Source organism: Monodelphis domestica, chromosome 2, assembly GCF_027887165.1.
Source record: "Monodelphis domestica isolate mMonDom1 chromosome 2, mMonDom1.pri, whole genome shotgun sequence".
In the NCBI taxonomy this organism is placed as follows: Eukaryota; Metazoa; Chordata; class Mammalia; order Didelphimorphia; family Didelphidae; genus Monodelphis; species Monodelphis domestica.
In genome coordinates this window covers 452,731,954-452,746,933 of record NC_077228.1, presented here as the reverse complement: position 1 = coordinate 452,746,933, position 14,980 = coordinate 452,731,954, and the positions used below count along the sequence as shown (strand labels likewise).

The window sequence follows — 14,980 nt, the reverse complement described above, 5'->3', positions numbered from 1 at the left end:
TCAATAAGTACATGATTCACCCAAAGGGTGTTTGCTCTGGGGAGTTTGTTTTTTACCTTTTCAGTGATGGCATTCACCACAAAGCCAGTGTGAGAGGGGTGAGGATTTTGGGGATAATACATTCTTGAGGAGAGGGAAGGGAAAAGGCAAGCTAAGCTGCATCTTCTGACAGGTTATAGACCACAAACTGGTGGCACTGCTTTCTTTTGACATTCAATGATCTAAGAATGTATAGTGTTTGCCTTAAACAAAATGTAAAAACAGGAGGAGACAAAAATCTCCTAAGCCTTTGTATTCTGGCCAGAGTCTTAGTGAATGTTGGCTACATATTTAAGTAAAGGCTATTTTGCCAAGAGATTGGTGTTGCAGAACAATGGAATTAATTAATCAAATTTTTTGAGCACTTAGTGAAAGAGTTACTGAGAAGAATACCAAGAAAACATGTAGTCCCTATTCATAGGATCTTATCTTTAGTCAGAAGGGACCTTAGAGGTCTTATCTATCTAATTCCTTGTTTCACATGAGGAAACTGAGGCACAGAGAGGATAAATAACTTGCCCAAGGTCATGCTAGGATGTTCTCAAGATGTCTATAGTTTTATTGTGCAGATATAATAGCCATGCTTTGAAAAGGTTGTATGAAAAGTGTTGTGAAAATGGCACTGTACTTAGAACATCTGAGTAAACAATTCCTACATGAATAACTATTGGCAAGTCATTGAACTTCTTTGAATCTCAGTTTCATCATTTGTAAAATGAGGATAACAGTGCTCACTATCTAGCTCCCAGAGTAGTTATAAGGAAAGTGCTTTTTAATAAATAAAAAGGATTTCTCTAGAAGAAAACCTGACTTTAAAGTGCCTTACTGGTAGATATGAATCCTAATTCTTTATGGGGAAAAGTTTTTTTATTGTATCCCTGAGTGCGTGGAGTGATGTTGAAATACTCAGTGGTGGAGGAGAGATATCTTTGAGCTCCATGGAAAGGAATCAGTTTATTGGAAGTGGCCATGGAATACAGGTTCATCCTTTAGGAAGTCTACTCTGATCCTCCAATTAATGATCTTTCCCTGCTCAATTGTTCTAGCACTATACTTAGTACATATTGTATTCCCATACACACTCCACCTCCAGGGGCACTTCAAGTTTGTTTTTATGTATATTTAGTATCTAACACAGTCCCTTGTATACCGGGGTGGAGAACTTTTCTTAATACAGTTTGCCAGCAGATAGAAGACTTGTAGTTTCAAAGCAGGAAAAATTTGTGAGGAAACTTGGTTTTAGGGGAAAGAACTAAATCTTTCATTATCTGTTCATTGGATTTTACTAGGCTTTGAGCCTATAACAATGTGTGTTGATCTGTTGTAATGTTGTAAGGTATGCTCCACTGGCACAAAGACAAAACCAATATATTCCCTCCTTCTAAGAGTGGAAAGTGGGAATTTGTTGAGTAAATTTCTGCACTTGATATAATTAGTTTAAAAGGGCTACAAAAATGAAAACCTCAAAACAATCAATGTGTCTAAAAAACTAAGCTCAGACACTACCAAGATCCAGTTTGAGTTTTAGATTCAGTACCTAGCTATGCAGAAAGGGGAGAAAGCATGTGCACATATAGCTATGTATTGAATGAATACCAGATCGTTGTTAAGGGGAAAGCAAAGGAGCAGCTGGGGAAGGCAGGAAGGGTTTCATGCAGGAGATGGTTGGTGCTTGGAGTTCTTGAAGAAGCCAAGGATTCCCAAGACTCAGTGACGACAAGGAGGGGAGGGGAGGGGAGAGTATTTCTCTCTGTAATGGCGTGGGGATCAGCCATTACAAAGATAACCTTAGTTGAGAAGGAGGGATGGGTCAGAGGGATAGAAGGAGTGATTGCTTCAGACTGTGGTGTCTTTGTAAAGATGGCTGTTGATTTTGCACAGCACTGAAAACAGGCAAACATACCTGACAGCATTAGGAGGGGTGGGAGTTAGGCCAGAAGTGCACACAAAGGGGGATTGTTAAGTTTATCAGCTGCTGATATTTTCTTAAAGAAGGTGTGTTTGCTCTGCAAAGGAAGTTCCCAGGTGGGAGGATTTTCACATTAGTGCCAGCCAGTCATTTAAAGCCACCTCCTCATGCACTGAGGACATGTGAGATTCCATGTGGTGCTTCCCAGCCCTCTGAGCTCCACTGAACAATGAAAGAAAGCAGGTTGTTCCTCATTAGGAAAAGTAACCTGGCCATCTGCCTACAGTCTGTCTAGGACTACTTCTCTTCTTTGAAAGGAAGAGGCAAGAGAGGCCAAGAGAACCAATAGAAGGTGCTGGATATCCTGATTCCTAATTCTTTTCTTATAACTACAGAAACTAAGGTATAAAGAGGAGGGAAAACCAGCTTTAACTGGTTGACCATAATGCAATAGGAAAAGGCATCAAGATCCTTACTGGGATGGAGTAGGTAGCATACATTACAACAGAAAATTGGAGCCATTAAACTGTTATATAGTGAATTGTTAAATAGTGAAATACTGGTACACATAATGCTTTTTGATTGATTTGATTAAATAATCTTTTAAAAAGAGTGAAAAATAAAATGTTTGAGCTAGAGTGGATCTTAGATTTAATATTTATAAATAAAAAGTTCCCTAGTTCCACATTCTCATTCTATAGATAAGGAAAATTAGACAGTTACAACTTAGCCCATATCACACGGATTAGTTTGTGACTGAACTAGTATTGTTGTTATATGCCACATTATATAATACTTTGGTGCTTTAATTAACTCATATTAGAATGGGTTCTCTAGCCTTCCCAAAGAGTAAAGAAATTCCAATTTTGTACTAATTTTCAAGAATATTATCCCTTACCAAAGGCCATAGGACACTACCTTTGTATGGTACTAGGTATTTGGAGTAGATACAGTAAATCAAAGTGAACTTGAGAGGCTTTCAGAAAGATATTTTTTCAGCTTCAGGTCCTTGATCTTCTAAGATGAGTCAACCCTACCTAGGAAAAGGTGAAGTAGACAGACATTTTTGGTATTACCACCAGCTTTCCTTTTCTATTTCTACTTTTCTGTTGTCCTTCATGAATTTCTTTCTTTTCCTCCCTCTTTTATCAAAACCTGGTATAAGAACAAGTTCTCAGTTATTCCTATTAATGTGTAACTACACACACCATTAGTGAGACCTTTCCCAGAAGGAATATTTGTATTTCAAAAAAGGTATAAACCCTTAAACATCCCCCCCAAAAAGAAGAAAAAAGTGAGGAAAGGTGATGAGGAAACTCTAAGGCAGATAGAGATGAAATGATTTGACCAGAGCCATGAATGAATCATTTGTCTTTTATTTTAGTCATCAGCAAGAGGTTGAACAGACTGAGAGGTAGTGGGAGGCAAGATCTTCTTAGAACCCTTGAAATCATATCCCTGTAAAGGATATAAATACTCTTATGTATTATATACTTAACTCTGCCAAACCCCAATTGACTCATCTATAAGATAAAGTGATTAAAATTAAACCAAATGGACCCTAAGGTCATCTCTATTCTAGAATTCTCTAATTGTGACTCTGCAAACTGGCCTTCTGCAACCCAGCAAAGGATATAGCAAATGATTGAGGAATAAAGCTAATCATATATAATATGATAGCAATATTTAGAAATTACCTTCTTTATAACAGTCCTGTGTGAAAAGGATAGAAAAACTTATCCACACTTCACAAAGGAAACTGAGTCCCAGAAACATGAAAATGATTTACCCTCTATAAGTGTTAAAACCAGAACTCAAACCCAGGGCATAGAAACAGAATTGGAAGGTATTTTAAGGTTATTTAGTCTGATCCCCTCATTTTACAGATAAGGAAAGTAAAGTACAGATTTGTTAAGTGAGTTGTCTAAGATCACCTAGATGAGTGGTAACTAACTCCATATCTAGCCAACTTCCTGTTATATCCTACTTCTAAGTACATGGCTTTATCCATGCTGCTCCTCAACTATATCAGAGGGTTTTAATTTGGAGTCAGAACTTTTAAAAATTATTTTGATTACTATTAAATACCATTGATTTCCCATGCGGTGTTATGTATTTCATTTTATGCATTTGAAAACATGAGAAGGAATCCAGGGACCTTACCACCAGACTGTGAGAGCTGTCCATGACCCCCAGAAAGTTAAGAGTCCTTGAATATAAAAGATCTGTTTTCCCTACCATTCATCCCTTTATGGAATGGTTGTAAGGAAACAAGCAGAGACCAAAGTTAAATGAAGGCCTTTCGGTTCCAAATCTAGCAGTCTTTTTATGATATTAAGCTGCCATCTGTTCTTTATCTCTCTCTCTCTCTCTCATTATTGTCCACTCTTCATCCTTTCCAGTTCCTTGTATCTCTAGAGAGATCACATAGCTATCAGCATGCAGATAGAAAGTAGGTAATAATGGTCACTTATGGTCAGTGTTACATGTCCCCTAGCCTCTATACCTTAGCATATCAGGTGTTGGACCGTAGTGATCCAGTAGCTATAATCAATGATGGATGTAGGCAATGCAAGACCATGATGCCTGGTGGTCAGTGGGGTTGGACAGGAATATAAGCTAGAAAATGGGCATCCTGGAATTCATTGACTCTACTTCTTGAACTCTGGAGAAATATATATACTTAGTTGACTTGGTTTATTAGATTACTTTGACAACTCACATTATACATGTGAAGCAAGACATCCTTTCTAATCTGGGAATAATAATAATAAACCCACTTGTCTTTGTGCCTTATCACCTTTATTAAAATAAGCCCAGAATTCACCTGAGGTGAGGGAACTACCTGAAATCTCTTGAGCTTCCCAGCAAAAAAATACCTGGGGCTTGAGGGGTGAACTGGGAGTCTTTACTTTTATAGGCTTGAGGGATTTCACAGCATGCTGGCATTCCAATAATATTAATTTCATTAAAGCTGGAATGTGGGGTTGCATTCCTTCCCTGAGAGGCTGGAGCATGTGTTTCAGAAGGGGAGGGAGATAGATTGATGCAGGAGGGCTCTTTGCCCAGCAGCTGAAATGAAAGTGGGAAGGCCAGAGCTTGTGTTCCCAGTGGCATGTATGTGAAAGGAGCATTGGGGTATTCTCTGGACAACTAAGTGAAGGTGGTCTTGCCTGATTACCCCAGAGACCTTTAAACTGGAGAAAGGCTTCCCAAAGCCCCTACTTGAGTTCTTCACATGACTCAGTGAGTTTTCTTTTGTTTTGTTTTCCCAACTCTCCACTAAAGAGAAGGATGAAAAAAAAAATGAGAGATGAGTTGAATTTGAATTTTTACTCCTTCAAGGTTGCCTTTAGAACCAGAACCTTCATAGAATGCTTGCTACTGCCCTTCTTTTCAGGTCTTTTTTTCCAAGCCTTAATGATATATGTGCCCTCTTTCACAAGAAGGAAGGAGTGGATAGGAAAACACAGCTTGATTACTTTTGAGGCATAAAACTGTTCTCAGGCATTCTTTCTGAAGAAGTTGGAAAGCAAGCTTCAAAACACTTGTGAATGATTGAATTAGAAGTTTCTTTCCTTTCATATGACTTAAAATCATAGACTTTTATGCCGTAAGTGAGCTTCAAGACCATTATAGATGAGAACTGAGGTCCAGAGAATGACCTGTTCATGGTTATATAGATTTGATGCCTTGGGCTGACTCCTAGGAGGATTTCTTTTCATCAGTAATTTTATGAATTTTCTATCTTTTAACCATTAGCATCCAGCAAGCAGAAAGGAGGGAAGAGCATAGAAGAGGAGTGGAGGTTATAGAGAAAACAATATGGGAATAGGTAAAAAAAGAAGAAATCATATTCCACATGTGCCTGCTTTTGTAGAAAGAAAGAGGCAGGAATAATGGGCATACTGAGTTACCTCTCACTAAACGGTTTGCTACTTATAGAGGAATATACATTATTAGAGTCTAGTACCACTTTAGAGAGCATTAATAATACCTGTTAGACGTGAGATGCTGTGCTAGGTACTAGGGATATAAAGAGAAAACAGTTCTTGTCTGCAGGGAGCTTTTACTCTGCTTAAGGGAAATAAAATAAGTAAAAAGAAAATACATACAAATAGGGAATGGAGTGAGACCTAAAAATGGGATGGGGGTAAGTCAGGAAAGAACTTATGTAGGAGATAATACTTGATTTAAGTCTTTTTTTTTTTTAATTTTTATTTGGTCATTTCCAAACATTATTCATTGGAAACCAAGATCATTTTCTTTTCTTCCCTCCCCCCTCCCACCACCTCTCCCATAGCCGAGGCGCAATTCCACTGGGTATCACATGTGTTCTTGATTCAAACCCATTTCCATGTTGTTGGTATTTGCATTAAAGTGTTCATTTAGAGTCTCTCCTCAGTCATATCCCCTCCACCCCTGTAGTCAAGCAGTTACTTTTCATCGGTATTTTTACTCCCACAGTTTATCTTCTGCTTGTGGATAGTGTTTTTTAGATCCCTGCAGATTGTTCAGGGACACTGCATTGCCACTAATGGAGAAGTCCATTACCTTCGATTGTAGCACAATGTATCAGTCTCTGTGTACAATGTTTTCCTAGTTCTGCTCCTTTCGCTCTGCATCACTTCCTGGAGGTTGTTCCAGTCTCCATGGAATTCCTCCACTTTATTATTCCTTTTAGCACAATAGTATTCCATCACCAACATATACCACAATTTGTTCAGCCATTCCCCAATTGAAGGGCATCCCCTCGTTTTCCAATTTTAGGCCACCACAAAGAGTGCAGCTATGAATATTCTTGTACAAGTCTTTTTCCTTATTATCTCTTTGGGGTACAAGCCCAGTAGTGCTATGGCTGGATCAAAGGGCAGACAGTCTTTTATCGCCCTTTGGGCATAGTTCCTAATTGCCCTCCAGAAGGTTGGATTAATTCACAACTCCACCAGCAATGAATTAGTGTCCCTACTTTGCCACATCCCCTCCAGCATTCATTACTTTCCATAGCTGTTATGTTAGCCAATCTGCTAGGTGTGAGGTGATACCTCAGAGTTGCTTTGATTTGCATCTCTCTGATTATAAGAGATGTAGAACACTTTTTCATGTGCTTATTAATAGTTTTGATTTCTTTGGCTGCGAACTGCCTGTTCATGTCTCTTGCCCATTTATCAATTGGAGAATGGATTGATTTTTTGTACAATTGATTTAGCTCTTTGTAAATTTGAGTAATTAAACCTTTGTCAGAGGTTTTTATGAAGATTGTTTCCCAATTTGTTGCTACCCTTCTGCTTTTAGTTACATTGGTTTTGTTTGTACAAAAACTTTTTAATTTGATGTAGTCAAAATTATTTATTTTACATTTTGTGACTCTTTCTAAGTCTTGCTTGGTTTTAAAACCTTTCCCTTCCCAAAGGTCTAACAGGTATACTATTCTGTGTTCACCTAATATACTTATAGTTTCCTTCTTTATGTTCAAGTCATTCACCCATTCTGAATTTATCTTGGTGTAGAGTGTGAGGTGTTGATCCAAACCTAATCTCTCCCACACTGTCTTCCAATTTTCCCAGCAGTTATTATCAAATAATGGATTTTTGTTCCAAAAGCTGGGGTCTTTGGGTTTGTCATAAACTGTCTTGCTGAGATCATTTACGCCAAGTCTATTCCACCGATCCTCCTTTCTGTCTCTTAGCCAGTACCAAATTGTTTTGATTAACCACTGCTTTATAGTATAGTTTGAGATCTGGGACTGCAAGTCCTCCTTCCTTTGCATTTTTCTTTTCATGATTTCCCTGGATATTCTTGATCTTTTGTTCTTCCAAATGAACTTAGTTATGTTTTTTTCTAATTCAGTAAAGAAGTTTTTTGGTAGTTCAATGGGTATGGCACTAAATAAGTAAATTAATTTGGGTAGGATGGTCATTTTTATTATGTTAGCTTGTCCCACCCATGAGCAATCAATGTTTTTCCAATTGTTTAGATCTAGTTTTAGCTGTGTGGAAAGTGTTTTGTAGTTGTGTTCATATAGTTCCTGTGTTTGTCTCAGCAGATAGATTCCTCAGTATTTTATATTGTCTAGGGTGATTTTGAATGGTATTTCACTCTCTTAATTCTTGCTGCTGAAATGGGTTAGAGATATATAGAAATGCTGATGACTTATGCGGGTTTATTTTATATCCTGCAACTTTGCTAAAGTTGTTGATTATTTCGAGTAACTTTTTGGTTGATTCTCTAGGATTCCTTAAGTAAACCATCATATCATCTGCAAAGAGTCTTGCAAAAGCTTGGTCTCCTCGTTGCCAATTTTAATACCTTCAATTTCTTTTTCTTCTCTAATTGCTACTGCTAGTGTTTCGAGTACAGTGTTAAATAATAGAGGTGATAATGGGCATCCTTGTTTTACTCCTGATCTTATTGGAAAGGCCCATTGCAGATGATGTTTGCTGATGGTTTTAGATATATACTGTTTATTATTTTTAGGAAAGGCCCTTCTATTCCTATACTTTCTAGTGTTTTCAATAGGAATGGGGGTTGTAGTTTATCAAAGGCTTTTTCTGCATCTATTGATTGTGTGAAAAATCATGTGATTTTTGTCAGTTTGCTTGTTAATATGGTCAATTCTGTGGGTGGTTTTTCTAATATTGAACCATCCTTGCATTCCTGGTATGAATCCTGCCTGGTCATAGTGGATGACCCCTGTGATGACTTGATGGAGTCTTTTTGCTAGTATCCTATTTAGGATTGAGTCTATATTCATTAGGGAGATTGGTCTATAGTTTTCTTTCTCTGTTTTTGACCTGCCTGGCTTTGGGATCAGTACCATGTTTGTGTCGTAGAATGAATTTGGTAGAACTCCTTCTTGGCCTATTCTGTCAAATAGTTTGTTTAATATTGGGATTAGTTGTTCTTTGAATGTTTGATAGAATTCATTTGTGAATCCATCTGGACCTGGGGATTTTTTTTAGGGAGTTCTTTGATGGCTTGTTCAATTTCTTTTTCAGAAATGGGGTTGTTAAGGTAATTTATTTCTTCCTCTTTTAGTCTAGGCAATTTATATTTTTGTAAGTATTCATCCATATCACCTAGATTGCCATATTTGTTGCCATATAATTGGGCATAGTAGTTTTTAATGAATGCCTTAATTTCCTCTTCATTAGAGGTGAGGTCTCCTTTTTCATCTTGGATACTGTCAATTTGGTTTATTTCTTTCCTTTTTTAATTAGACTGACTAGTACTTTGTCTATTTTGTTTTTTCAAAGTACCAGCTTCTAGTCTTATTTATTGAATCAATAGTTCTTTGACTTTCAATTTTATTAATTTCTCCTTTGAGTTTTAGGATCTCTAATTTAGTCATCATCTGAGGATTTTTAATTTGTTTGCTTTCTAATTTTTTAATTTGCACGCCCAATTCATTGACCTCTGCCCTTCTTAATTTGTTAATATATGAACTCAAGGATATAAATTTCCCCCTGAGTACTGCTTTGGCTGCATCCCATAGGTTTTGAAAGGATGTCTCATCATTGTCATTTTCTTCAATGAAATTATTAATTGTTTCTATGATTTGTTCTTTAACTAACTGGTTTTGGAGAATCGTATTGTTTAATTTCCAATTAATTTTAGATTTACCTCTCCATGTTCCTTTACTAATTATTATTTTCATTGCATTATGATCTGAGAAAGTTACATTTATTATTTCTGCTCTTTTGCACTTGTTTGCAATGTTTTTATGCCCTAATACATGGTCAATTTTTGTAAATGTACAATGTGCTGCAGAAAAGAAGGTATATTCCTTTTTGTCCCTATTTATTTTTCTCCACATGTCTACTAACACTAATTTTTCTAAGATTTCATTCACTTCTCTTACCTCTTTCTTATTTATTTTTTGGTTTGATTTATCTAGTTTGGTTAGAGGAAAGTTCCGATCTCCCACTAGAATAGTTTTTCTATCTATTTCATCCTTAAGTTCCTCTAGTTTCTCCTTTAGAAATTTGGATGCTATGCCATTTGGTGCATACATGTTGAGTACAGATATTTCCTCACTGTCTATACTGCCTTTTATCAGGATGTAATTACCTTCCCTGTCTCTTTTAACTAGATTTATTTTTACTTTGGCTTTGTCAGATATCATGATTGCGGCTCCTGCCTTCTTTTTGTCAGTTGATGCCCAATAGATTTGGCTCCACCCTCTTACTTTCACCCTATGTGTATCTATCTTTCTCATATGTGTTTCTTGTAGACAGCATATGGTAGGGTTTTGGACTCTAATCCACTCTGCTATTCGCTTGCGTTTTATGGGTGAGTTCATTCCATTCACGTTCAGAGTTATTATTACTAGCTGTGTATTTCCTAGCATTTTGATTTCTGCTCCTTTACCTGCCTTTTCTTCTTTCACTATTTCCTTCTACACCAATGTTTGCTTTTAAACAGTCCCCCTTGTTCCCACCCTTATTTTACTTCCCTTTCTATCCCGCTCCCTATTTATCCCCCCCCTTATTTTCCCTGTAGTCTTTCTAAAATTAACCCCCTGCTCCCTCCCTCTCTTGTACTGCTTCCCTCCCCACCAGACTGTTACCCTTCTACTCCCCTATAGGGTGCAAATCTATTCTCTGCCCCCAATGGATTGGATTGTTTTTCCCTCTTTGAGTCACTTTCAAAGCACGTAAAAGTTGAGTATTTCCTGTCTCTGACCTCTTTACCCTTCCAGTGTATTGATGTTCTCCCCCTTCCCACCATGAGCTTCTTTATGACATATAAATTTACCCCCATTTGTTTCTTTTCCCATTTCTTTTAATATTAACCTATTTTTAAGCTCTATATATATATATATATATATATATATATATATATGCATACTCATGCGTATGTATTTTTGCATGCATATATCTATATACCTATTTATGTCTTGTCCTTTCATCCTATACAGTTTGTTGCTGTTCCTTCTAAGTATACTTCTTTTTGCTTCCCAGCTAATAACAACAGTTTTTAAGAGTTACCAATGACCTCTTTTCTTATAGGGATACATATCATTTTAACTTATTGAGTCTCTTAAAAAATTTTTTTTGTTTTTCTTTTTTCCCATCTTTTTAAATTACCTTTTGATGATTCTCTTGAGTTCTGTGCTTGGACATCAAATTTTCTGTTCAGGTCTGGTCTTTTCTTTACGAATTCTTGAAATTCTTCTATTTTGTTGAATGACCATACTTTCCCCTGTAAGAATATAGTCAGTTTTGCTGGGTAGTTGATTCTTGGTTGTAGACCTAGTTCCCTTGCTTTCTAGAATATCGTACTCCATGCCTTTCTTTTTTTCAGTGTGGATGCAGCCAGATCCTGAGTTATCCTCACTGTGGTTCCTTGGTATCTGAATGACTTCTTCTTGGCAGCTTGTAATATCTTTTCTTTGGTCTGATAGTTCTTGAATTTGGCTATAACATTCCTGGGTGTTGTCAGTTGGGGATTAAGTACAGGAGGTGATCTGTGGATTCTATCAATCTCCACTTTTCCCTCTTGTTCAAGGATTTCGGGGCAGTTTTCTTTAATAATTTCCTGTTTTGTCATGGTCTTCTGGTAGGCCAATAATTCTTAAATTTTCTGTCCGTGAACGATTTTCTAAATCCTCTGTTTTGTGAACGAGATGCTTCATATTTTCCTCAATTTTTTCATTCTTTTGGTTTTGTTTTATAGTGTCTTGCTGCCTTGTGAGGTCGCTTGATTCAAGTTGTTGTATTCTGGTTCTTAAAGACTGGATTTCATCCTTAGTTTTTTGGTTGGATTTTCTTTGGAGGTCATCTTTCATCTGCTTTGCCTCATCTTTCATCTCCTTTGCCTCATTTTCCAGCTTGTTGATTTTGGCTTTCAAGACACTATTTTCTGTTTCCAGATGACTTATCTTAGTTTTTAAGTTCTTTTCCCAATTGTCTTCAGCCTCTCTTAATTGTGTTTTGAATTGCATTTTAAGTTCTTCCAAAGCCTGTATCCAATTCGCTGGGATTTCTGATTTTTCCTTTGCTGGGTCCTCCCCCTCTGTTTCATTCGCTCTTTGCTCATTACCTGTGCAGAAGCTGTCTATTGTAATTTCTTTCTTCTTTTTCTGTTGTTTGCTCAAGTTTATCCCTTCTTTGCTCCCCGTATTTGGCTGTGCTCTTGCTCCTCTCATTTTGTTTTGGTTTTGGGGCTGTCAGTCTCCCCTCTTGGAGCTTCGTCAGATCTCTTGGTACAGTCTCTAGGGGAGGAATGTTAGCTTCCTTGTCCTCTGGAGGCTTTTGATTGGATTGAGTTCAATTGGGTTGGGCTGTATGTGGTATGAAGCACTGAGGCTCTGAAGACTCCTGGAAGGCTGGGCCACCCAGGCTCTCTCCAGTTCTCTCCAGCTGCTTCTCCACTGTCAGCAAGTGCCTTTGCCTGCCTGCCTAAACTCTGAGGAGTTCTGATGGGATTAGTTCAACTGGATTGGTCTGGATGTGCCCGAGGCAAGGGTGAGACTGGAGCCCTATGGAGGGACCCAGCCACGCCCGTTTCTCCCTGGCTTCCTCCCAGCTGTCCAAGCTGGATGCTCCAAGCCCGGCGCCCCACTGCTCACAAGGTAGACCCTGCAAACCAGCACCTTTGCCCGCTCAGAGGTTCCCGCTGCTGCTGGGGCCTCAGCCTTCTGGGTTGTGGGGGAGGGGACCTTCGTTCTGCCTTCCCCTTAGCCCTGAGTATTCTTGGATTCCAGCCTTTGGGGGGCGTACCTTTTGATTTGAGTCCAGAAGGAGGGTTCCCCGCTTCTGTCCTGTTGTTCAGATTGAATTTCGGTGCCCGAGGAGCATTCAGTCTGTATCGGTAAGGAAGGGTCTTCCACTAGGTGTGAACTTTTGCTGCTTGCTAAGCTGCCATCTTGACCTTGATTTAAGTCTTGAAGGAAGGTAGATTCCTAAGAAGCATTTGAAGCTTGAGGACATTCCCTTGGAATGGAATATCATATTTAAGAAATAACAAATAAGTCAACTTAGCTGGAATTTGGAAAGGATTTTGATTAATCAGCTTAGAAAGGTCAGCTGCAACCAAATCACCAAGGTCTTTTAAATGTTTCCCCAAATCATTTGCATTTTACCCTAGAAGCATTGGGGAGCTCCTAGGAGCTTTTGCTTCAGAAGATGATCATGTTTCTGTGTATCTATTACCAACCATATTGGTACCAACATTTGCATGATTATTGACTATAGAGTCTATGGCCTTGAATTAGAACTAAGTTAACCAGCCCAGAGGATCAAACTTGAGACATTGGCTTCCAAAAAGTAGTTCTACCATCACATTTGGTTGACACCTTTGCCTCAAAGTACATTTTCTAATTATTCTGTTCAAATATTAGACTCTTTGATCTGACACCAGGCCTTTCACATCTCCATTCCTGCACTGAGTAGTTAATTGTATGACCATAGTTATCCTCTATTTCTTCATCTGTAAAATAGAGATAATTGGGACAGATGCACCTTTGTAAAATTAAAGCATTCTCACTTGCTCTAAGGAAAGAAATAAGTTCTTTGTGTGTGTGTGTGTGTGTGTGTATTTATTCACCTTATTGTGAACATTGTGTCAACAAAGGATACAACGATTGTTTTAATGTGAAAACTGAAACAATGCTATGGTGATAGGTAACTTAGCTGACTATTAACAAGTTTTTGTTGAATATGTATTTGAGTATGATTAAGTATTATATAATAATAATTTCTGATTGCAAAAATAAAGTACCATATAAATTAACTTTAGAAAAAAGTTGTTATTATAAGAGGGCTTTTGTATTTTTATTATTTAAGTTAGATTTTTTTAATGGATCATATAGTTATAAATGAAGAATCAGAACTGTAGAACTAGATGTGAATTTTGAGGTGATCCAGTCCAACTTCTGTAACAGATGAGAAGCTGAGTCCCAGAGAAGTCAGGTGATTTGCCTGTGGTCTACATAGTGGTTAAGAGTAGGATTCAAATCATCTTTCTTCTATTGTATGACCACTGTTTTAACTGACCCTTAAAAACTGGAAATAATATTAGCCTTATTTTCCCCACATAATAGACATTTTGGTAGTGCTTATGGTTACAACCTGTGGCTGACTTTTTGGATCTCTGACCTTTACTTATTTGGAATATTCCTTCCAGCCCTTCATTCTACTCAGACCTTCCAGCTATTGTATCTCATTCTTATTATATGACCGGTTCACCTCCATTGCCCATCAAAATTATCTTATCGCTTCAGAAAATCAAATCTAAATCTACTTATGCCCAGTAGATGCCTTACCATTTAGTCATTTTAATTGCTTTCATCAAAGATGTGGCTTTCTCAAAATTGGTAAGCCTTAAATCATCAAGAGATTGTTGGTGTAAAAAAATATGGGGTATTGAACAACTTAAGATTATTGAAGCCATTGTCCAGTTTTCCCAAGTGTCATCCATCCTGATGATGTGTTTCTGAACCTAGTTCATTGTTTATCTACAATGTCTGTTCAAGATTTGTGTATGTATGCTTCAGTATGAGGAGATACCTAATAAGCTATTTATCTAGCTACATCTCATAGTCTGGAGAATACTTTCCCTTTTTGATTTTTTTCAGAATGGATCATTGAACCTCCTTAACCAATTCTATAATGATCATGTTCTTATTCAATTCTACAATTAAAATTCCCAACCTGCCACATTATACCAGATGATTTCAACAGCATTAACAACTGTTTTTGTTAACTTTGCAGACAATGAATATATATTTATGGACCTAGAGCAAAAGCTCAGCAAATACTTTCTGAAGGATTGGAAGAAAGAGATATATAAAGTAAGTTCAGTGATATGGAGTGAAGTAAGTAGAACCAGGAGAATATTATACACAGTAATTGAAACATTGTGGGACGATTGTATGTAGTAGACTTTGCTACTAACAGCAATACAGTGATATAGGACAATTCTGAGAGGCTTATGAGAATGAACGCTGTCCACATCCAGAGAAAGAACTGTGGGACTAGAAATGCAGAAGAAAACATATGATTCATAACTTGTTTATTTGGATATATG

At 37.5% G+C, this 14,980-nt stretch overlaps 1 protein-coding gene across 5 annotated transcripts in view; it reads left to right on the top strand.

The window, feature by feature from the left end:
• The window catches only part of FRMD1 (FERM domain containing 1), a 96,654-nt gene that overhangs the window by 57,176 nt on the left and 24,498 nt on the right, over positions 1 to 14,980 (top strand). For all 5 annotated transcript variants that reach the window (XM_056819056.1, XM_056819058.1, XM_056819060.1 and 2 more), the window contains exon 4: positions 14,665 to 14,744. In XM_056819056.1, coding sequence (XP_056675034.1) covers positions 14,665 to 14,744 — 80 coding nt within the window. The remainder of the gene's footprint in view (positions 1 to 14,664; positions 14,745 to 14,980) is intronic.